The sequence below is a fragment of the Eleutherodactylus coqui genome, chromosome 7 (genome assembly GCF_035609145.1).
Source record: "Eleutherodactylus coqui strain aEleCoq1 chromosome 7, aEleCoq1.hap1, whole genome shotgun sequence".
Lineage (NCBI taxonomy): Eukaryota > Metazoa > Chordata > Amphibia > Anura > Eleutherodactylidae > Eleutherodactylus > Eleutherodactylus coqui.
The window spans coordinates 99,700,579-99,725,875 of NC_089843.1; the positions used below are offsets into that span (position 1 = coordinate 99,700,579).

Below are 25,297 nucleotides of genomic sequence, written 5' to 3' on the forward strand. Positions count from 1 at the left end.
CACTAACCTGCTATGTGTGGAAGCGGCCCCTTGCTATAGTTTGAGCACAGAGCGCTGCTGAAGGGGCCGCATATATTGTATTTCAGCCGCACTTCAGTAGCGGTGAGCGATTCCAGCAACCTCATTGGTTGTTGGGTACACACCCCCACACCTCAAACTGAAGTGCGGCTGAAATACAATAGTCCTTGCTGGTGTGGAAGCAGCGCGCAGCAACCAATCACAAGGCGCCTTCTTGAAGCGCTGAGGACTGCAGCACCAAACAGAGCGTCCCACGAGTAGGAGGAAGAGCCGCCTCTGTGCAAGCAGCAGGTCAGTTTTCAAGGTAATCCTGCCGGGGAGGAGGGGGAGGTTGGGGGAGTAAATTATAGGCTGCCCTATGTGTGTGCTGGGGGGGGGGGGGGGGGGAATAAATTATAGGCTGCCCTATGTGTGTGCTGGGGGGGGAAGATAAATTATATGCTGCCTGCCTATGTGTGTGCTGGGGGGGGGGAGATAAATTATATGCTGCCTGCCTATGTGTGTGCTGGGGGGGGGGGGGGGGAGATAAATTATATGCTGCCCTATGTGTGTGCTGGGCGGGAGATAAATTATATGCTGCCCTGTGTGTGTGGTGGGGGGGTGGGGGGTGGAGATGAATTATATGCTGCCCTGTGTGTGTGCTGGGGGGGTGGAGATAAATTATATGCTGCCCTACGTGTGTGCCGGGGGGGGGGTTGAGATAAATTATATGCTGCCCTATGTGTGTTCCGGGGGCGGGGGGGGGGGGGGTTTGAGATAAATTATATGTTGCCCTATGTGTGTGCTGGGGGGGTGGAGATAAATTACATGCTGCCCTATGTGTGTGCTGGGGGGGGGGGGGGGGAGAATATATTATATGCTGCCCTATGTGTGTGCTGGGGGGGGGGAATATATTATGCTGCCCTATGTGTGTGCTGGCCGGCGGGGGGGGGGGGGGGGGATATATTATACTGCCCTATGTGTGTACTGCCAGGACATTCTAAATGTCATAATTAAGTATGCACTAAACTCTAACCCCTTCATAACCCCGCCCCATATAACCAAAGCCCCGCCCATGTCCCACCCCCACCCAGCGGGGCCTTGTAAAAATGGTCTTGCTTGCCGGTTCCTGGTGCCAAAAAGGTTGGGGACCACTGGTCTAGGCAACGGGCATAGTTCAGTCTTTCGATATTTGTGCCCCTTTGGTGCTGAGCTTCATTTTCCTCTTTTGTAGTGTCTTGTGTTCAGTACAAGTACACTTTGCAACATATTAGAAAATCTTTTGGATTATTAGATTACCTTTTTAATTTCCACCATGTTTCCGTCATGACTCCCAACATTTCACTGGGCAACCTAATAAAACATACTGTAAAGTTTTATACCAGATTTGCACTGGAACCTCCAATGCAGAAGGGAAGATGCTTCCTTTTGATAGGACATAGTTTAATAATTTAATGTCTATTTGTCTTCCAATACCAGGAAGAAGGAAGGACTCATCATGAGAAACCAAAGGTGAGATAAGTGGTTTAACTATTTTATTTGTAGATATGCATGCAATCGGGAGATCAATTAATTTAAAGGGATTTACCAGAATTTTAAGTTATTTGCTACCCACCGTATAGGAGATAACGTGTTGATTGGTAAGGGGTCTCACTGTTCAGACAACCTCCGTTCCCCAGAACAGGACTCCCGTATGCCATTTTCCGTTCACTGCGGGGAACACTTCTCTCTGTGCAGTGATGTCAGCATGAAGGAAGTGCTGGCTGTGCATGCATGGTCAGCGCTCCATTAATTTCAATGGGGCTGGAAGAGATACCAGTTCGGGCAGTCCTATTAAGGGTGCGTTCATCGGCTCTTTTTTAATGCCGAGCCGATATACGTTGTTCTCGTGTGCAGGGGGGGGGGGGATGGAAGAGCCAGAAGCAGGAACTGAGCTCCTGCCCCCCTCTCTGCCCCTCTGCACTATTTGCAATGAGAGGAGGCGAAACGGGGGCGGGGCTAAGTGCCAAGAATTAGCCCTGCCCCGCCTCTCCCCATTGCAAATAGTGCAGAGGAACGGAGAGGGGGCGGGAGCTCAGTTCCTGCTCCTGGCTCTTCCAGCCTCCCCCCGTGAAAACGGAGCCGATATACGTTCGTGTGAATTCACCCTAAAAGTGAAATGAGCGCTGGTGCACTTGTCTCGGCGGTAAGACCCCACTGATCAACAGGTTATTCCCTATCTTGTGGATAGGGGCTAATTCGAAATTGATGTACAGTCCCTTTAATAGTATAAAAGGATGCATTTATTGCCCTCCAATAAACAATATGATATACAAATGATTATTGTATGAAGGGTATTATATGTGTTCAGCTTGACAATTTTGTCTGCTGAAAGTCTTAAAATAATAAACCCACCCATATTCACCTGCTAAATCCCCCAGCGCCAATGCTCCAGTGTTCTCCACCAGCCTCTGTATATATTACAGCAGCAGTCCTATGCCATTCATACCAGCATTGCGGCCAGTAATTGGCAGCAGCGATGGTACCAAAGACCAACAGGGACTACAGGAATGTTGAGCCCAAAGCAGTGGTGGATTTTTACAGATGTATATTGTTTTAACACACATTGAGCGGGCAGAATTTTATATATTTCTTTTTGAACATTATTTTTGATACATCTCCATTCTTTTTAGCCTCCGAAGCCAGAAGACCTGGCAGTCATTTGCTTTACAAGCGGGACAACAGGTGACTCTTCCTTCTGATATACTGAAAATTCTATGATGATGCTTTTAAACATACCATAAGTGTTTTGTGTGGTGTTTTTCGGATTCCCCTTTTTTTTCCCTTTTTCTCCTATTTGTGTGATAAAGAAAAGGAATAATTACTATGTAATTGCATTCTTTTGGACTAATGCCCTCTGTCCACGGGCGGAGGAGCAGGAGGGAAAAACGACAGGTCTCTGCGGTGAGCCTATCTGAGAGATGGGCTCACCGTGGAGAATCGCGGCATTCATATCTGTGTCTTTTTCATGTGATTCTTGTACCCGTGAAAGAAATACGCTACATGTCCTATCTTGATGCGCATGATGCACCGAAATGGGCCATAAAAGTAAATGCGCTAGTGCAAATTTGCAGTGAAACATGTGCATACACTATGTGTTTGCGCATCAAATCAATGTGCCCTTCTGCTATTTTTTTTGTTTTGCAAGCGTAAATATGCTGCTTTTTTATGTACACAAAGAAGGGCCAAAATATGCAGAGGATAAGCGTTATTTAGTCTGTGAATACTCTGTGTATTCATGGACTGAAATCCGCTCACACCATGTGAATGAGCCCTTATGCAGTGTAAATACGCTTCCCAAATGCTTGGACTTCTGCAATTTGCCTCACTGCAGGCTTTTAAACTGCATTCCAATGTAAATTTATCTTTTTGCTCTGATATTGTAATTGCTTCTATCAACATTATCACAATTTTTTATTAAATGTTTTTATTGAGCATTTTATGCATTACAATTAGAGATGAGCGAGCGTACTCGCTAAGGCTAACTACTCGAGCGAGTAGTGCTGTAGTCGAGTATCTGCCCGCTCGTCTCTAAAGATTCGGCTGCCGGAGCGGGTGACAGGTGAGTTGCGGCTGTGAGCAGGGGGAGAGAGGGATGTCCCCTCCGTTCCTTCCTCCCCCCTCCGCCGGCACCCGAATCTTTAGACACGAGCCGGCAGATACTCGACTAAAGCACTACTCGCTCATCTCTAATTACAATACAAAGAGAGCATAAAGGGAGATTCAGCAGTAATATTTCAGTGTTTAATCCTCATGTCTTTGTCAATTTATTAAAGTTTATAATACCCTCTTATTTTTATTAAAATAAAAAAATACAAATTTTAAAATGCAAACCTACTAATAAAACTCTACATACTAACTTGACCCACACCATGATTGCCAGTACAGCAGGCGTTCAATCTTTATGCCAGTCTTAAAAAGTGAAGAAGAGCAGGAAAAAAAATCTTAACTTTACACACACACAGTTTAATTCGATTCCCACAACTCCTGGGTGCTTGATGGTTTTTTTTATTTTTATTTTTTTAAACAATCTATGTATATGTGCATGTATAATTAGAGAGATGATGGCTATATAATGGGCTCAATAGAGCTGGTGTATTGCTGATGATCTCTCCAACTGCACACCTTAGCGTAGTAATAAATACATCTTTGTTCGAGAGCGTTCACTGTGTTTTTTTGGTCTGTATTAAACATATGTTTTTATGCTGTAAAAAGTATTAAAACTTCAACTTTAGTGTATACATAGTTTTCTAGGAAAAACCTGGAAAAATGTACGGTATACGCTCATCTGTTTCATAGGTTTGCCCTTCACCTTTTTATTCTTTGTAGTGCACTGTAGCATAGTTGACTGTTACTGTATACCGTAAAAGTACTTTTTTTTTTTTTCTCGGCCCTATAGACTAACATATTGTATTATACAATACATTTGTCTCTCTAGAAAACAGAGGAAGATAAACAAACTGCGAGATTCTTCTCTTCATAAAACATATATATTCTGTTTTGTCTTGTGTAAGAACATATGCAAACGTATGCATTTACTGATAACGTGTAATGCAAACGAGAGCTGCACTTTGCAATAGTTTTTACACTTTTGTGTCTTTTACATTTTTATACTCTTAAAAGTATATAAACATATATGTGTAATACATGCATATAAAAAAGGCACAGTGAACACTCCCTTATTGAAGACACTGGCATCCATGGGTATGAAACCATGAAAGCGGGTGTCTGCATTCCTAGCTGCATGGGTGGATGGAGGTTGTAATTTTGATGTTCTTCCACATTCTTTACTAATTGAAATAGATTTACATGCCACACAAGTGAAGTTTTGGCAGAAAAGAGGGGGAGGGAAGAGCAGGAAAGCATATGTATGTAATTGTATACCGGCAAGCATACAGTTCTCTGTAGCCTCCATAGTGGCTGGGTATGGTTACAACTCTGCCCCCATTATTACAGAACTGCAGTTTGTCACTTGTTAGGAAGAGCTGCTCTGGAGTACAAACTATGCGTTTTAAGAATGGAAAGGGTTACAAGCATATACAGTATATCTTGTATTAATTGGATGAAGATGTGCTTTAAATGGTTACTATTTGATACACATGAATAATGCATTATATTTACTTGTTTCTACAGCATATGATGCATGCAGCTTGTGAAATTGTTAGTCTATTACACTTAACCCTTAGAGCACTTAGCCGTTTCTGCCGTCACAATTCTCTTTCCGGGGTCAAGGAAGACTCCAATCTGGTGAATGTCAATTCTAACCCTAATCAAAGTACCGTATATTCCGGCGTATAAGGCGACGGGGCGTATAAGACGACCCCCCCCCCCAACTGTCACCTTATACGCCGGGAATACAGTGGAGCAAAAAAAAATAAAAATCATTACTCACCTTCCCCCGGCGTTCTGCGACGCTGCTGCAGGCTGTCGCTCCCTCCTGGTCCCTGGCAGAGCATTGCTTTCTGGATGCAGGACCATCAGCCAATCACAGCCATTCAATGACATCATTGAATGGCTGTGATTGGCTAAAACACACGTGCCTTCAGCCAATCACAGTCATTCAATGATGTCATTGAATGGCTGTGATTGGCTGATAGCGTGTGTTAGCTAATCACAGTAGCTTTCTGGAGGCGGGGATTTCAAGCCCTGCGTCCAGAAAGCAATGCTCTGCCGGGGACCAGGAGGGAGCGACCGCCTGCAGCAGCGCCGCAGAACGCCGGGGGAGGTGAGTAATGATTTTTTTTTTTTTACACTTTCTTTTTTTTGTATTACTGGCGTATAAGACGACCCCCCGACTTCAGAGCAGATTTTTCGGGGTTCAAAAGTCGTCTTATACGCCGGTATATACGGTAATGTTTTTGTGGGTTTTTCAATAAAACAGAATACAACATTTTAGGTGATCATAATAAACAATCTCAAAAGTAGGACACAACACTTTGTGAAGTTTTATTAAGGCATTGGGCTTGGGGTCTAATATATTAAAATTAATTATTCATACAGCTTATACATTGGTTACATCAAATCAACAATACATCTTTCGAGAAAAAAAAAAAACTTTGAAAGCTTACACACAAAAAACTATCAGTCTTCTATCTTGTATAACAACTTGAAATTATATGAATCGGCCTTATCACTTGGCACAGTGAGGAAGTAATTATTGGCTGTTCACCTTCACTTTCATTCTCTAATATGCACCTTATTTGCTCTTCTCTAAAATTAGGTAAAAGCACATGGAGTCACATTGCTTCAAAAGTTACACTCAAATGTAGTGTTTGTTTTTTTTAACCCCACCATGTTATAGAAGGGTTAAACATGTTTGAATAATTTCTATAAAATTAATATATTGTTTTGTGGTTTTTTTTGTTTTGTTTTTTCTTTTTCTAATCCTCCCTAATAGGAAACCCAAAGGGTGCAATGCTTACTCACAAGAATATTGTGAGCAACATGGCTGCTTTTCTTAAAGTAACAGAGGTAATTCTTCCAGGGCTTTCTGTTCAGCATGTTATTTGGCATGAGCATGTATGTGGGTGTATTTACTATTGCTTTGCTAATGTGGACTCTGATCTTGCATGTATTTTAATTAAGGGTCCGTTTTACTCGGGACAACTGTCAGGTGCTTCAGCGTCCAAGACTGGTGCTAGCGATTTATTGCTCCTGTGAGTTCACACAGGAGTGATGAACACTTAGTGGATGGGTGCAGCGGGTCGGAGAGAGGGCTTTGGCCACCTGCCCCCATTGACAGTAAAAAGGCCGTTGTCTATGATTAACCGTCTGCTTCCATAGGCAGATCATTGTTTGCTTGATTTTTATCTCTGCACAAACTACCATCGATAAGTAAACAAACTATTTATCGTTCAGTCGCCCGGCAGTGATTACACTGAGATTATCTTTCAGTTTTGCGTGATCCATCAAGACCTAAACAAGAATCGCAGCACAGCCAAACATTATAAAATACCAAGACCATCTTTATTAACGTACTTTAAAAAAAAAAAAAATTTTATTGAACCATTCACATTAGCATGTAAACACTGTGTAGATATGCCCCCCCCCCCCCCCCCCACACAAAAATCACAGAATGCTCGATTTCTCTACATATCACGTAGCGTGGGCTCGATGCTTTTCTATGGGCAGCATATACAACACTGTCCATATGCAATACGTTGTGTATGAGCGACGATATGCACACAACTGCGCTATGAAGCAGAGCAGGGAATTTAAAAAAAGTTGCACTGCACATGACTACATGCATGAGATACGCGGTTGTGTACTCGCTGCCATACGCCACATTTTACTACAAACCTAGTAAAAACACACATAGCTTCACCAGTGTACTTTTTAGTGCGGTTTTTATAGCAACCGTACTTCCCCATGTGAATGGAGCCTAAAGGTAAGCATATATTTGACAAAGTGCAAATAACAGATAAATGGCTACCAAAAGACCCACAGGAATCCGTAGAAAGAACTCTCATGCCAATAACCATAATAAAGTGCAATACCAATGTATGCTTACCTGTAGTCTGGTTTTTATTATGGCTGCATACCTTAATGGTTATACTAAACTAGCCTAATAAAGATAGTCTTGTTTTAGTTTCATTGTTATGCTTGGCTGCGCTGTGTGTAGTGCGTCTCTTTTGTTTCACAACTATTTACCACTGGTCTTATTACAGGTGTTATATATGACCCAGCAAGAATCTGAAGGATTTGCTCAGTGTGGGAGGGCCCTAAGTAAACTTCAAGTGCATTCCCATTTCAGTAGCTGTTCGACAAGTTATGCCTTAAATACCAGGTGCTGAATCCCACAGGGGTGTATTTAAACTTATGAATGGTCCAACGGAGTAGAATCCTACATGATCATAAATAATGGTTGTCTTTCTCACTGCTCTATACATCTCTATGTAATGACAAGAATGACTGAGTCATGCTTTTACCAGCATGGTTGTCTCTGCAAATATAACAATTGTTGACAATCGGACGTGAGACAGCATCTCAAGATCTACAACAATCAAACGGGATTCTCTGAGTATTACTAGGGTTAGAATGCACTGATCCAGTAATGCTGAGGTTTGTCAGATACTAGTTTAGGAAGCTGATGACCCAATAGTACCTGACCAGATCCTTTATAAAACTTAAGTGGGAAAAAAGCATAAGTTTTGTCTACATTACATTTGGTCATTCATTTGTAATGGTTTTATTGTTACACAAGGTACTAGATGATCTTTGGTGGGGGAGATATAGGTTACATATTGCACCTAATGGTTAGCGTTCTAAACTCCCAAGATAAGGGGCCATGCTTGGTCTCTACATTAGACCAATCGCTGCCACCTGCTCTATAGCTGGATTACAAGATGGCTGGTGTGGCACAGGTTGTATGATGGCGTGGTTCTTACAGTTATTTAGCATTCTGGGGGATGTGTAGTGGTTGGAATAGCACCAGCCTGCTACCTTTTTTATAGATTCCCTGACATTCCTTTTATAAAGTGAATGGGTCAACAAAGGAATATGGCAGAGTGTCCTGATTCTTCCTTCCCATTTTTCCTTTAGTTAGCATGGCAAAATGATGGGATTACTTTTTATTTTTAATTTCCTCTTTGTATGGGATTGGTGTATACAGATTATCTTGGAAAGACTCTGTTCATATCCGTGTTGGGTTGAAGATCCAGTCTTAAATACCTGACAAAACAATGCATGCTGTACTAATTTGTCAAGTAAAATGCTAGGCGGCATGACTATAACCTGGTAGTGTGGTGTGTCGTCCGTCCGCCCCCCCCCCCCACTCTATAGTCCGTGGGGTCCATTGGGCGCTATTCATGTCAGTGATGTACTGGATGCCGTACTTCCATGATTTTCCTTGTTCAGCTCCTACGCAACAGAAACCCTTAGCACAGATGTAAGCAGAGTCTAATCCGTGTGATTTAATTTGCTTAATTGAAAAAAAATCTTTGTGCTGTGCTTCCTCTTCCTTCTGGTGTCCAGGAATTGGCGTTTCCTTCTACTCAAGATGTTCTCATCTCTTTCTTGCCGCTGGCACATATGTTTGAGAGAGTTGTGGAGGTAGGCATAAAGCAGTATGTTTATGTGCTCAGCACTTTCTATCGTATTTTCCAGAGCTTGCTTACACTCAACGCCAGTGATATTCACGTTTCCTATTTGCCATTGGCACATATGTTTGAAAGACTGGTGCAGGTAAGATCTCTTGATATCTTTGCTGGATTTTCCTTTAGACTAGACGTAGGAGGTACGTAGCCAGTAGATGCCATTGTATATGTAAGTATTAATCTGTGGAGATTCATGAAATGTGCTCTTATCCAAGAAACATACTAGTTAGCTGGAATACAGCACGTATATTTTTTACTAAAAAAAAGAAAACTTTCTAAAGAACATTATGCACTTTCATAAATATCCACTTGTAGTATTCGTAATACTTGTATATTGTATATCTGAATTTTTCTAAACCACTAACGACCACTTGACTGTGAGTGTGTGTTTGTGTGGGTGCTTTTCATGTCCCACCCCTGGTGACGTCATTGCAGGTCCTACAACATATATAAAACACAGAACCTGACCGACAGAAGAACACGGGGCTCTTAGAAGGGGAGGACAAAAGTAACACACGGAGGATACAACTAAGCCGTTATTATCTCAGACACAATTCGGCAGTCCTGACAGGAGACACTGACCTACCACCACCACAGAGATCTGGTAGGCTGAAGGACCTGCGGTGACGTCATTACTGTGGGAGAAGCCATTCTGCCGTTTGGTAGAAAGTACTGTATGATGGATAAGCGGACAGCAGCTACCAGGGCCTGTGATGACCTCACAATCATGTGACCACCTGTATGGGTGGAGTCAGGGATCACATGACATGGGGTTGATCACTGTATCCAGGAGTCTGCTGAGCAGGTCACGTCTGGAAATCAGCATAGATGTACCACAGCTGTATGTGTAGAAGGAAAAGAAAAAAACCCTTTTCTGCGCTTCTAATGGAGCTACCTCATTTTCCGGGGTAAGGACTATTTACTAGTCCACTCCAAAATTGAATATTTATTTATAAAATTCCATAGAGGCCCAAGCTTCTTTTTTAAAATCGCAAGAATAGATGTTCAAATACTCTGGTATACAACATGTTTTGGCGTAACATATGCCTTTATCAAGCAAAAATTCCTATTTATACCATGTGTTCGTTTGTAGAAGGATGGCCCTCTTTATTCCGGCATGTGTTGAGCGCCACTCTGGCACTAATTCATGACATGCACAACCTTGTGTCGTCATCAAAGACCATCTGGAACGCACGTAGCATTCCATAGCCCCCTGTCACGTGACGGCGTGATGACGTAATCCGCCGCTCTCTATGATTCTAATCGTACGAAACGCACGATGCGTTCCACAACAGCGAGTCACGTGTGTTTCGTGATAACGTCATCACACCGCTGGTGCTACTCTCCACCCTCCAATTTTCAACCATTTATCAAACCTTCTCACGTGTCATTTAACATACCGTATATACCGGCGTATAAGGCGACGGGGTGTATAAGACGACCCCCCAACTGTCACCTTATACGCCGGGAATACAGCGGAGCAAAAAAAAAAAAATCATTACTCACCTCCCCCAGCGTTCTGCGGCGCTGCTGCAGGAAGTCGCTCCCTCCTGGTCCCCGGCAGAGCATTGCTTTCTGGACGCAGGGCTTGAAATCCCCGCCTCCAGAAAACACACGTGCCTTCAGCCAATCACAGCCATTCAATGATGTCATTGAATGGCTGTGATTGGCTGACGGCGTGTGTTAGCTAATCACAGTATTAGCTTTCTGGAGGCAGGGATTTCAAGCCCTGCGTCCAGAAAGCAATGCTCTGCCGGGGACCAGGAGGGAGCGACAGCCTGCAGCAGCGTCACAGAACGCCGGGGGAGGTGAGTAATTTCTTTTTTTTGACACTTTCTTTTTTTTTTTTTGTATTACCGGCGTATAAGACGACCCCCGACTTCAGAGCAGATTTTTCGGGGTTCAAAAGTCGTCTTATACGCCAGTATATACGGTAATTTTTTTTGTCTGCCTGCAGTAGTAAAAGGCTCCTTTTTTAGAGGGGTTTTCCAGAACTGAACAATTGATGACCTATCCTCATGATAGAACATCAGTGGTCCTCCCTCTGGGACTAATCAGCTGTTTACCAGGATGCTCTGTGACTATACAGAGTTTGAAGCATACAGCTCCATGCATTCTGCAGTGGCCCAGGATGATATTGCAGGCAAAAAAAAAACTATTTTACCATTGCTTTCTGCAAATCTAATTTGAATGTGACAACCAATGTGATTACACCTCCTAAAACTGTTAACCATTAGTTACTATTCTACATTCTCATTTCTTTGATTATAGGAAGTTTTAAAGTTGGGGAAAATCCTTTTCCATGCAATACTAATTGTACCAGGAAATATTACCTAACGTGTTTCAGCTCGCACCCAAACACAGGCACTTCCGTAAGGATGCAATTATAGTCATCAGAACACGTAGATTATGTAGGCAGCTCCACACCAAGACACTTGACCTGATACTTATTGAATAATGGACTTCCTTTCCCGTTTACAAACCAAAAAATACCATGATGGGAATAGTGAGTATTTTGCAACAATAGGGATGTGTCTAGCTCACATGTAGATATATGCACATCTCATTACTGTAGGGGAAATTCTCTGCTTTCCCTCCCACATTTTATTACTGGTATGGCAGGTGTTCTTCCTCATAAATTATATACTAGTCAGATGCTCAAAACTTCCATTTCTTATGTTGTGTAAAGTTGTCCTGCAACGTTTTTACAGCACAAGTCAAACTTTAAACCATATAACCTCATTAAAGAGTTGATTTACATATTCCTGTATGTATCCTGTACTACTTCATTTTGACTTACGGCTGACATAAACAGTAGTGGTATGGCCACTAGCACAGCTGTCTAGATGCTCCCTTAAAGGGTAAACTCGCGCTGAACGCGGTACAGGTGGTGGTCCGATAATGCTTGAATGCCTCACTGGAGGTCTTTCTAGTTCTGGACCTCACATGAGTAACATTTATATAGGTGATGTACTTCTGTTAAGGCCGAAATCACATAGGCATCTTGTCCAATGTTCAGCGCTCCACACATTGCATGTCCTATTTTCATTCCTAAAAACTGATCAGAATTGCATTGACTGATAAATTTTACTTTTCAGAAAACTTTTCATGCGTGCAAAGCTCAGTTGACCATTATGGGTCTGTGTGCTGACTTGAGTTTAGCATGTTGTTGACTTAGACAGCACACACTGCGAATCACAGAAATTGCACCACTCTTGTCCATAGGCTGTGCCTGGTATTGCTGCTCACCCGCTTTCAGACGAACGGGACTAAACTGTGTGTGTGTGTGTGTGTGTGTGTGTGAGATATATATATATATATATATATGTGTATATGTGTGTATTTATTTATTTGTATATATTTGTATATTTATATATATTATGTGTGCATATGTTTTGAAAAAAAAATGTATATATGAGTGTTAAAGTATTGTAAATACATTATTTATGTACACCTATTTAATTACACTTTGGTGTATAAATAATAGCTTCATTATACTTGGAGAACTGCATGTGATGAGGAATTTTTGTAGAACCATAAAACTACTCTAAAATCTTTTGTTTTCAGTGTGTAGTTCTTTGCCATGGAGCAAGAATAGGCTTCTTCCAAGGAGACATTCGATTGTTAATGGATGACTTGAAAGTTTTGCAACCCACTATTTTCCCAGTTGTTCCCCGTTTGTTGAACAGGATGTTTGACCGGGTAACTATTTTAATATCTGTATATAACATCTTATGTTTTTATTATGTGCTCCACTTGGATTTAAATATTTATTACATTTTTCTTCAATATATATCTCCAGATCTTCGGACAAGCAAACACTACTATAAAGCGCTGGTTGTTGGAATTTGCTTCCAAAAGAAAAGAGGCAGAACTTCGTAGTGGAATTATCCGAAAGGATAGTCTTTGGGACAAACTCATATTTCAAAAAGTTCAGGTAGAGACATAATGCCAGATGTTAAGGTGCCTGTTCTGTAAGTTCTCTCGATGGACCTTGAGGCCTGGGAGGGAATGTTCTGTGATGGCATGCTCAGGGACTCGGCCTGGATTAGTACTGCAGGCCACTGCACAATGTATAGAGCTTTCTGAAAACTGCTAGAATTGGGACCACCCATTTAACTACTTGCATAAAATAAAGTTCAAGAAGTAGTAATCTATCCTCAGTATCAGTAGGGTAATAACCCAGCTTTAGAAGGATTCAGTAACTACACAGAAAGTGGTTCTGGTCTAAAGATCTTCCAGCTGTACAGTAAAACAATACAAAACTACCCGGTAAATGCCACTAGTGGTCAAATACATAGACTATAATGGCTGGATTTGCACAAGGACAAAGGAAATTGACTGGCAGAAAAGTGAGTTTTGTCCTTGGATTGTGCATATTAGTGGTTATACGATATTACACATATTTCTCTGTGTGGGCTTACCTTTTTCTGGCTCTTGAACTGTGGGATTATTGAAGCCTACTGCTTGTTTTCATTTTTTGCTGTTGTGTTTGGCTCTTGATAAATGTGAGAGTCTACCTCAGATGTTGAGCAATCTATGAATTACTACTTATGGGTGTTGAGCAATCTATGAATTACTATTTATGGGATTACTTAGTGTATATAGAGGAGTCTCCTTTATACCTTCATTATTGGATCTCTAATCCATGCACTCATAGATCGCATGAAGACCTCTTTGGCTTTTTAAATAAACCGCATTATGTGTTGAGGGTTGTTGGCTTCATTTTGTAATTGAATTTATAACCATGTTTAAATTCATTTTAATTACAGGACAGCCTTGGGGGAAAAGTACGACTAATGATCACTGGTGCAGCTCCAGTTTCTCCTACTGTACTTACCTTCTTAAGGGCGGCTCTTGGCTGTCAGGTAGGTATATGTTTTGCAATAAGTTTTGTTACTGTATGTAATTGTAGCTGATAAATTCTCAAATGTTCTTTAAGCTGTTGTGTATATACTTTGAATGGCCAATTTTATTAGAGACACCCATGTAGTAGAGTTTTGGATCTCCATTGGCTTGCAGAACTGCAGCAATTGGTTATGGAGTACATTCCACTTGGTGTTGTAATCGTTCTGCAGGAGTATTGGCCCTTGTAGACAGGAATCAAGACTTTTTTTTTTTTTCCTTCTAATTTTGAATCCCATTAAGTGCTAAGATCTACAGTTAAAACTTTTAAGGTTTTTTTTTTAGGCTGGGTCCAGTGGACGGCGCGGCTTTGCCACAGAATTTCCGTACGAAAATTCCACTGGCAATCTTAAACCAAAGCCTAAGAAGCAAAGTGGACGGCATTTGCAAAAATCTTATCCACGTGCTGTGGACAAGCCACGCTAAAAGACATGCCGTGTGGAATTCAAAGCTGCATCATGTTAATTATATCGCCCTTTTCGCTGCAGCCATCTATCCTCTCCATGGGGAGAGATGGCCGCAGCGGAATGCAGGCTTTAAAGCTGCCTTTCTGCCATGGAAATCTTGCGGAATTTCCATGCGATCCCGCTGCGGTTATTTTGCGAGATTTACGCCCCGTGTGACCACAGCCTGGGGGGCTCTATTCGTATAATGCTTTGACCTTTAATACACCTGGATATTAAGGACAAGTAACAGAATTATTTATATTTTTAGATTAGTGTATGTATACATTTTTCTTTATGGATTGCTGCATATCTTGAGCTCTGTTAACATAAAATATAAACACTTTAACGTGATCATCTTACTGTCTCATATCAATTTTGGACAATATATTGGCATAATCTTCCTGATTTTATTTGATTACAGCTTGTATTCTGTTCCATACTTGTACCTTTTACATGACAAATCTCTGTTCTTCTTTCTTTGTCAGTTCTATGAAGGGTATGGGCAGACTGAATGCACAGCTGGATGCTCATTGACCATACCTGGTGACTGGACAGCAGGTAGGAAATGTTACGCTATTGTGTTTATAAGTTGATTAAATGTGATCAGTATTTGTTTCTCATAAACTTAATTAAATTTTCAATAGAGTAATAAAATAAATAAAACCTAAACATCGGATATAGGATACATCAATGAAACTTATAATCTTGATAGGCCATGCGTACCTTGTCAAAATATAAAAAACAAACTACTCCCTTTTATCCAAGTCAAAAATATAATCATTAGAAATTATCCAGAATTATAACTGCTGAAACATTAACAAAAAAAGGGGGGGGGGGGGGGTGAATGAGAATAAAAAGGGAGAGGGTTATTGAGGATAAGATAGAAGGTTTATATGTGGGGAGGGGGTATGGTTAAGGGTTGGGCACCTTCATATCTGCGTTGTGTATAGAGTTCTTCCAATCTTATGGTTTCACTTGAGCAGCTTCCCGTTAAATAGGGGGGGGGGTAGAGGAGGCACTAATAGGCTGACTCAGATCGCAGGGGGTATTCTGGGCTAGGGCCGTGGGGTTCCAGATCCACATAGTAAGGGAATATTGGTACCAGGATGCCCATGTGCGATCAAAGAGTTCCTCCTGGTCCATCAAAAGGGAGGCCAATCTCTTGTTAGTCTTTATCCACGACAATCTAACCTTAACGAGGTCAATGCTAACCGAGGCCTTCCTCCAGGAGCGTGTAATAGACACTCGAGCGGATAAAAAACACAGGGAGATCTATCGGGACATATGTTTGGGTATATCAGGTATCTGCCTTCCACAGGGATTTACATAAATTTACATTTGTGATGCAGAATATCAAGTTATAAACTGGTATCCAGCATAGTCTTAATCTAGGGCAATTCTACCAAATATGTAAGTACGTGCCCTGCCCTCCGCAACCTTGGAAGCATAGACCAAATGTCCCTGGGAACATGTTAGAAAGCCTCTGCGGGGTTAGGTACCACCGCGTAAGGAGTTTATATCCTGCCTCCGTGATGGATACGTTGATAGTTTTGCTGTTGTCTTAGCTATTTTATGCCAGTCAGAGGCCGACAATTCCTCCCCTAATTCCTCTTCCATTTAGTCATGTTAAAGAGTTTACGCCGCAGAGTCGCAAAATTGGAATACAGCTTGGAAATGGTTCCCGCACCACCTGAGGTTGTGTTGCAGATGCTTTCCAAAATGGACATAGTAGCTAATGTGCGCCTATCCTCTGTCCGAGACAACACAAAACGTTTAATCTGCTGCAGGCAAAATATATCCGCGTCTGGGATTGAGTATACTGCGCAGAAGAACTCTTAACGGGCGGAATCCTAGTCTGTCTATTATGTCTGCGATCCGCATAATGCCTTTTGCAATCCACCACTTAAAGTTCTTGATATGCTAACTCGCAGGGAATGCGGGATTACTGAAAAGATTCGACACCGGGAGGTGTTTTGTTATTAATTCACTTCTTTTGGCTATCTATCCCACATCTCAGGTGAGGTGGAGAGGGCTTGGCACATAACTGCAGGCCTTTTCTTCACCTCACACCAAGGGTTTGTTCAACCGGCATGGGGATCACCGCCAGTGATTCAATATCAACCCAAGAGGGTCTATGGATTCGGGAGAATAAAACAGGTTGTACCAAGCAGGCCGCATGAAAGTATTTTTGGAGACTGGGACCTCCTAAGCCACACTCCGTTCGAGGAGCATATAAAGAGGCTTGTTGGACGCGTCTAGTTTTATTCATCCAAATTAAAAGAGAGCATCTTGGTTTGAAGGTGTTTCAACATTGCAGAGGGGACCGGGATCGGTAGGCACGGAATAAATATAATCTCTTGGGAAGCCAGGTGATTTTAATTGAGTGGATCCTACCTAACCAGGAGAAATTTTGTGTGGACCACGACACGAGGTTTTGTTCTAATTGTTTTATCAATGGGGGATAATTGGCTTGATAGTGTTTCAAAGGAATCGGTAAGGTAAATCCCATATGGAAGGTACTTGTCTACCCATCTGAAATCAAAGTTTAATTTTAAAAGTTTTAGCATTTGGGTAGGAATCTTTAAATTTGGCGCTAGGGATTTAGCGTTTGTTGACTCTGAGACCAGAGACTGCTCCAAATTTATCTAAAATGTTATAGATGTTGGGAAGGGAGACCAAGGGTAAGGATATGAACAGTAACATATCAGGAAATAGTGTGCATTTATGTTCTTTCTCCAATACGAAACTCCTTAACACTAGCGTTAGACCTGAGTAGGATGGCCAGAGGTTCGATCACTAGCACGAAAACGATAGGAGAAAGGGGGCAGCCCTGCCTAGTTTCCCTCTCTATTGTGATATTATTTGATTGGTAGCCACGAATCCTAACCGAGGCTGTGGGAGATTAGTATAAGGCTTGTATAACTGTTAGAAAGGATCTCCCATGTGATCAGTATTTGAATTGGACATCTTATCCACCCTCTGTCATCTTCTGTTGTCAGTGTATCATTTGCCAATCAGATATTGCCACTTTAGTGCTTAATAGGTTTTAAATGGCTCCATTTTCACTGTAGACATTGGGGTTTATACAAGGGCATGTTAACATGGGTGGATACCCTGAATTTTTCCATCTAGATTTGTGGACGAAAAAAAAACGCAGTGCATTACAGTAGTGACAAAGTGGAGAAGACTTGAACAAACCTCACTCATCACATGCTTTGGAAATTGACATACTGTGAATATTAAATCCTGACTGTATGTAAATGTATGATGTAGATGTTCACCGCATGTGTGGCTTATTACGCCTATCACATACCAGTGAGATTTGTATGAGTAGCTTTCAGTTTCACAAAGGTTTATAAGGTTTGAAAAATCAAAAGCCTCCAGCGAGCAAAACTTTTGTAATGTCCCTATGATGTCAAAAGTTTTTAGAAAGCACAGTTGCACTTTAAGTGGGTTGTCCAGTTAAGCAAACTTCATTATAAACTTCTCTATATATCCTGTTAAGGACTTCTGAGGGTCAAAGGGTTTCCCCATGGACTACCCTATTGAGAGTGAGACTCCGCCGTTCAAGAAATCACAGCAAAACCCAAAAATTCTATTCCATTTGAATACAATGTATGCAGGGGAACTCAAAATTGTAACTTGGAGAAAGACTCTCTACAAGCTGGATCATTGCAAAGAGAATCAGTATTTTCAGAGAAGCAGTAAAAGTTCCTTAGAAAAGGAGTCCCTATTGAAGAAACTATTTTGATCCTAATGCTGCAACTAGTGTTCTTGCAGTTTGAAAATACACAGGCTGATTTATTAGAAAACTGCCAGCAGATCAGGGAATTGCAGATATTACAATGTTGCTCTTGCTTGCTAGGGAAGTAAAACAAAATCAGATTGGCACATGACGGTCTGCATGGCAATGGTCTGTATTTAGATGGAGATCTTTATTTCCCTGTAACACCCTCTTTCACCAAAAGAATATACAAAGGTTATATGCACTGCAGGTGGCTGATATATTAGTGTGTATTTGATGTGAATAGCGCTCTGTTTACGATGGTACTTCAAAATATGGTATTTTTGGAATTTGGGATATCGTGGATTAGTTTCACTGAGCAATGTGCATTACCATGCCAGGTCACGTTGGCGCACCTATGCCCTGCAATTATGTAAAGTTGGTGGATGTGGAAGACATGAACTATTTTGCAGCAAAGGGAGAGGGTGAGGTAAGTCCTGTAAAATCATTTTGATGAAGAGGGTCTTAAAAGTTTCAGCAATAAGTGTTTGACTTTAATTTGTAACCTTAATATGTATTTTACTAGGTTTGTGTGAAAGGGTCAAATGTCTTTCAAGGGTACTTAAAGGACGATGAAAAAACTGCTGAAGCTTTGGATAAGGACGGCTGGCTGCATACTGGGGATGTAGGGAAATGGTTGCCTGTAAGTAAAATGCATACCTATCCTATATATCTACAGCACGCATAAACTTGCATTTTACTTGCATTGGAGCTTAAATGTATAATGAAAAAAGTTTAATACCGTGTTCGCCAGTAGAGCAAAGTGTGGAGATTATAAGATATGAAAAACCCAGAGTAGAGGTAACACGCTTGCCTTGTTGACCCCCTAACATCAATTTGGAGACTATAAATCTTTAACATTCCTTGTTACTGGACTAATTATTTACCATTATGGTCATCGCTTCCTGGTATTAATCTAAGTGCTATTGATCACAAAACATCTGTGCCCTTTTATCCGGTCTCTGGTATTTATCGAAGTGCAAATTAAGTTCACCATGTCTGTGCTCTCCCATGTGATCATGTGTATATGTTTTAATATAAATACATATTTAGATTTGTTCCATTATGCCTGAGAGAGAATCCTGAGACGCTCTAAAGCTCACAATAACATCATGTATTTTTGTTAGCCATAAAAAGGTATTCTTGGTTACGGAGAACAATCACACTTATATTATTTTTATTTTTTTTAACTTCAAAACTTTTGACATGTCACTGTGGTATGTCTGATGTTCTAATCAGTGGTGGTACCGTTGCGGAGACCCCCACCGATAGATAAAACAGAAGCACTAAGCTGAGTGGTGTACAGACTTCATAGTCTCCATTTAAATCTCCGAGCAGTGACAAACAGCCAAATGGGCCTAGTGCTTAATTGAGTGCCCCTGCCCATTTGTTCTAGTGATCATTGGAGGGAGGGGGGTCTTGGCAGCTGGACTCCCATCTATCAAAACTTCTGACATGTCACCGGCACATGTCAAAAGTAAAAAAAAAAAAAAAAATTTAAAGAGTTGTTACTAGAGATGAGCGAACGTACTCGTTACGAGTACTTACGCACCCGAGCACCGCCATTTTCGAGTACAGCAGTACTCGCGCGTAAAGATTTGGGGGGTGCCGTGGCGGCACGGGGGGTAGCAGTGGGGAGTGGAGGGGAGAGGGAGAGAGAGAGGGCTCCCCCCTGTTCCCCGCTGCTCCCCCCCCCCGCACCGCCGCGCCTCTCCCCACCCCCCGGCGCCCCCCGAATCTTTACGCCCGAGTACTGAAGTACTCGAAAATGGCGGTACTCGGGTGCGTAAGTACTCATTACGAGTACGTTCGCTCATCTCTAGTTGTTGCCCTTTCCATGGACTGTCCAGAAATTCGACAAAATTGCCATCACCTTTGCAGCCTATGAGAAGCCCTTTCTAGAACTGGGTGAATTAAACGTTAAACTTGAGGAGAAAGCTTGTAGGGTAGGGGGTGCTGAGCCTAATTCCACAATTCATTTTGGTCAGGCTTAACATTCAGCCTAACAGAAATGAACTGTGTGGTGTTGGGCCCCGGGCCTGGTGCCCTGCATCCTCTTCCTTTCCACCTTTGGTCTAGAGATGCATTCGCCTCGCTCTACCATGAGTTTCTTATGGGCTATACGGATGGCAGCCATTTTCTTGAATTTCTGAACAACCCCTGTTAAGGAAGATACAGTTTCTGGAGAAATAGCATGGTGGAGACTTCGTTGCATATTAATTTGAATGCACCCCATGTAATTCACACACTTGCCCTGCAATTGTGGCTTCTCATGGCTATCTAACTGCTGTGATGGGGCTGTAGTTCTACAGGTAGGCCAACAATTATCACTTGTTTAGCAGGGCATCTTTCTTATATGCAACAATCCACTTGACACAACCCCTGTGAAATACCTGCATATCAAAAGCTGTGATTAAAGGGCTTGTCCAGAATTATTAAATCTGGCTGCTTTTTACCAAACTATGCCACATCTGTATATAGGTTGTCTGGTATTGCATCTTGGCTCTAGTGAAGCGAATGATTCTGAGCTGTAATACCACACAAAGTAGACTTCAAGGCGTTGTTTCTAGAGGATGGCAGCCATTGCAGATATTTCTTAAACCTCACCTTTTTTTGCTGTGTCCCCCATTGACGGATGAGAAAATCTTGTTTTTTGCTTAAGTCCTAAGACCTATGTACTACACTTATGTATATTTTTAGTTTTGGACTGCATGAAACATGACCATCGGCAAAAACTGTACATGTTGATCTCGTCTAACACCTGCAGGTTGATAAGTAAACAGAATTGGCTACTTCAGCATCCCAGTATGCTTGCTCCTATAACATGGTTATTTCCTACCATAGTATAAGGCTGGCTTCACATCTGCATTGGAACCTCTGGCTGGAGGTTCTCTTGCAAATATGGCTGCAAATACCTGGGGGAAAAAAGGCGCTGCATGCAGCGCTTTTTCTTTAGGCCGGTTGTCCCCGGCCGATGCGGTATCCCGCGGGAGCCGCCGACGAATCTTCGCCCGTTAGCCCTATCTAATAGATAGGCTGACCATGGAGAATCGGTGCAATTCGCAGCATGCTGCGAATTGTCCGCCGTGAGTGGAGAATCACAACGATTCTCCGCTCGTGGACAGGTGTCGGTGCTTTCCATAGCAATGCTATGGGAAGCGGCGGCCGGTGTGATTCCATGGTGGTTTACTGCCGGCGAATAAACTGCCCTGGACAGGAGGCCTTAGTCTTAAAATCTGGCAGCCGGGCAGAAAGTTGGCAGAGCCCATCATAGTCAATGGGGGTCCGCCCGGTGCTGTTCAGTTCCATCCGGAGATGGAACTGTTCGGCTGCAGGGATTCCCGTTCTTCCTTCCCGAATGGAGTAGGAAAGCGGAATCCCCAGTGCAAATGTGAAAGAACCCTAATGAGCACAAGTGGGCCAAAAAGCTTCTGTCACAGCTTATGAAAATATATATATTTTTTTTCTTTAAATAGCCGCTTAAACTTACATTAGCCTTATGATTTCTCTTCTCAGCCTAAACATAACGCTAAAAAAAATATTTCCTTCATGTTCTCTTTCCTAGAATGGTACTTTAAAGATCATAGACCGGAAGAAACATATATTTAAATTGGCACAGGGTGAATACATTGCACCAGAAAAAATTGAGAATATCTACACAAGGAGTGAAGCAGTGGTGCAGGTGTTTGTACATGGAGAGAGTTTACAGGTAACCTAGGCCATGGGACCAGCATAATGGATTGTAGGGTGGAAACTTTCTACATTTTAATTCTTGTTTTATCTTCAGGCCTTCCTTGTGGGCATTGTGGTTCCAGATCCTGATAATGTACTCAACTGGGCAAAAAAGAGGAAATTTGCTGGTACCTGTGAGGAGCTATGTAAGAATACAGTAAGTGTTAATCCTCCATTTTAAAGGGGGTTGTAAGGGATTATAAAAAAAGACTACTTTTAGTGTCTGGTATTGCAGCTCATGCCTGTTCCCTTGATTGGAGGTGAACTGCGATACCAGCCACTGCCCTGGACAAGCGTGGTACTCAGGAACAGACTTCTTTTTTTTTTTTTTCTCAACTCACACAACCACTTTCTGACCACGTAATGTAAGTATGTTATAGAGTAGACCCAGGAACCAAGCCAGCTCAGCACTTGATGTGAGGCTGCTGTTTCGGCTGTCATGTATGAATTTCCATTAAAGGAGATGTCCCGAGGCAGCAAGTGGGTCTATACACTTCTGTATGGCCATAATAATGCACTTTGTAATGTACATTGTGCATTAATTATGAGCCATACAGAAGTTATAAAAAGTTTTTTACTTACCTGCTCCGTTGCTGGCGTCCTCGTCTCCATGGAGCCGACTAATTTTTGGCCTCCGATGGCCAAATTAGCCGCGCTTGCGCAGTCCGGGTCTTCTGCAGTCTTCTATGGGGCTCCGTGTAGCTCCGCCCCGTCACGTGCCGATTCCAGCCAATCAGGAGGCTGGAATCGGCAGTGGACCGCACAGAAGAGCTGCGGTCCACGGAGGAAGAGGCCATCTTCAGCGGTGAGTAGAGAAGTCACCGGAGCGCGGGGATTAAGGTAAGCGCTCCGGTGAGCTTTCTTTACCTCCCTGCATCGGGGTTGTCTCGCGCCGAACGGGGGGGGGGTTGAAAAAAAAAAAAACCCGTTTCGGCGCGGGACAACCCCTTTAAGTCTTGGCTGTGGCAGTGCTTAATGGAGAACAATTAAAAGTAATATATACTGCAATACTGAAGAGATTGCAAGTTTAAAGTTTACCTAGTGAGACTTAAAAAAAAGTTGATGAAATCTAAGAATATAAAAATAAAAAAATATTCTGTTTTTCTTTGTGGGAATAATTTTTTTTTAAACCCTAAACAAGCATAATTACTATTGCTGTGTTTGTGAAAGTCTTCAGCCCTGCAGGCTGTGTAGCAATCATCTCCCATTGATTTCAATAGGGCCAGCGCTGCTGCCGCCGGCCCCATTAAAAGCAATGGGAAATATCGCTAAAAGAAAGAAAATGCTGTGATTTGTTTTCTGCATCGCAACACAGTGCTATGCTGGTAAAGCATCATCTATGTGAATGAACCAGTTCAATAGAATGGGTTTCATATTTGTGCGAGATTTGTGTGTCTCACAACGCACAAACCTCACACGATTTTCTCACCAGTGGGAAGGAGCCCTAAAAGATATATAATATTAGCCCGATTAATTGGGCTGGTTAATAAATACTGGGTGTTTTGTTCATAATTGACATTTCTCAGCGGTATAGCTGGGCAGCCAAAGGAGCCATCATAAACTAGCTTTGGCTAGTATCATAAGGGCACTAACTGATGACGACTTTTTTTTTTTAAACCAATGCATTCTACGGGTGTCTTCACAGGTCGCTGATTTGCTGTTGGATTTGGTACAGATCTGCAGCAGATTTCACTCCTTTATTTGGAAGGGTGAAATCTGCTGTAGATCCACACCAAAATCTGCAACAAATCCACAGCAAATCATCAGCGTATGAACGCAGCCTTGTATTCAAATGCCCTATTAAAGCAATCTAAGTTTAGAGCCGCCTTCTACTTGCCTGAATGGAGAGTGACTTCAGAGTGCATCTCTTTACAGGACCCAGCCTGTTCACACATTACACATCGCACCTTGCAATGCATTAGTTCTACTGTAGTGGAAGCTGCAAACAACTTGAGCTTTTGCAGCTGTTCACAATGGGACAACTTGTGATGAGCTGCTTTCAGGTGGATCCTTCAAAGAAAAAACTAAAAAGATTTTCTTAAGTTGACATTTTAGTATAGTGTGAATCCTTTAGGCCTTAATCACACAGGCTACAAAATTGGGCAATTTTGTAGTGCTACAAAAAACACCTGTATGTGAAGCCCATGGTTTCTAATGGGTTCATTCACATGTAAGAGGTTTTGTAGCCTGAAAGAACCCATTGGAAACAATGGGCTACATATATATGTGTTTTTGTAATGTTACAAAGTCGTGCGGTTTTTTGTTTGTTTGTTTGTTTTTAGCGCATGTGAATAAGGTCTTATACAACTAGAAGGGGAGCTTTTAATTAATACTCAGATTTTTATTCAGTTCCTTTTGTGTAGTTGAATAAAAAAACTCGAGTCCTTTTTTATAAAAAAAATAAACACTTTAACCATGCTCAAACATGTACTTCTGTATTTGAGTTTATGTGCTTTTTAATTTGTTTACAGGACTTTAAAAATGCAGTTCTGGAAGATTTGCTGAGACTAGGGAAAGAAGCGGGGTTGAAGACGTTTGAACAAGTAAGTGAATTGGTACCTTTCATCAATTTCATTGTCTGAGTAGTTTTTTGTATCCTCTGATTTTGAAATCTGTGTTTTTGGGCTCAAAATGACAAGCAGCGGTAATTTGTCATCTAATCTAATTGGGTAAGACTTAACTTCCTTTAACTGTTGGAACATTAGTCACGTCTGTGGCTAGCGGTTGAGTTAGAAACACATGATGAAATCAGAAGAATTAAAAACTGCTCTAATTTTTGTGCAAAACCTCCATCTTGACAAATGGTCTTGAAGAAGGCATCTAAAGAACACTGCTGTAAAATCTGGACCAGTCTATCTCTGTCGGACAGACGGGCAAAGGGTAGAGCTTGCCAAGGGGCAAGGTGAAGAATTCCTTGTCTCTTGTTTCAGACAAATCAGTGGAGGAAAAACGAACACAGCCAATTTCCCTAAAGTCATACAGAAATTTTGCAGTGAGAACAGGAAACTCCCCCCCCCCCCCCCCCATCCTTTTTTTTGTTGTACCTACTTGACAGTTTAGATTGCAATATGAGGCAGAATATGATTAAAGGACAGGTGGGTATTAAAGAGTATTCTTATGTCAGTCATCTATGGCATATCCACAGGATTTTTCATAAATGTTAGATGATGCGAGTCCCAACTCCGGACATGTGCCAAAACGGAGATCCCCCTGTTCTAGCTGACTGCCACAGTCATGGTTGGTGGTCAGGTTTTGTGGAAACAGTTGATCTAGCTGTTCTATTTTTCTGTATTTTTATG

The 25,297-nt window shown here is 41.9% G+C and overlaps 1 protein-coding gene across 3 annotated transcripts in view; it reads left to right on the top strand.

Annotated features, from left to right (window-relative positions):
• The window catches only part of ACSL1 (acyl-CoA synthetase long chain family member 1), a 64,742-nt gene that overhangs the window by 36,922 nt on the left and 2,523 nt on the right, over window positions 1–25,297 (top strand). For 2 of the 3 annotated variants that reach the window (XM_066573464.1, XM_066573465.1), the window contains exons 8-20: window positions 1,477–1,509; window positions 2,670–2,721; window positions 6,434–6,507; window positions 9,142–9,219; window positions 12,699–12,833; window positions 12,934–13,068; window positions 13,904–13,999; window positions 14,968–15,040; window positions 18,608–18,696; window positions 18,793–18,909; window positions 21,832–21,975; window positions 22,054–22,155; window positions 24,470–24,541. In XM_066573464.1, the coding sequence (XP_066429561.1) occupies window positions 1,477–1,509; window positions 2,670–2,721; window positions 6,434–6,507; window positions 9,142–9,219; window positions 12,699–12,833; window positions 12,934–13,068; window positions 13,904–13,999; window positions 14,968–15,040; window positions 18,608–18,696; window positions 18,793–18,909; window positions 21,832–21,975; window positions 22,054–22,155; window positions 24,470–24,541 (1,200 nt within the window). Of the gene's footprint in view, window positions 1–1,476; window positions 1,510–2,669; window positions 2,722–6,433; window positions 6,508–9,009; window positions 9,088–9,141; window positions 9,220–12,698; window positions 12,834–12,933; window positions 13,069–13,903; window positions 14,000–14,967; window positions 15,041–18,607; window positions 18,697–18,792; window positions 18,910–21,831; window positions 21,976–22,053; window positions 22,156–24,469; window positions 24,542–25,297 lie in introns of all 3 variants that reach the window. The other variant, XM_066573466.1, reaches the window with a different exon arrangement.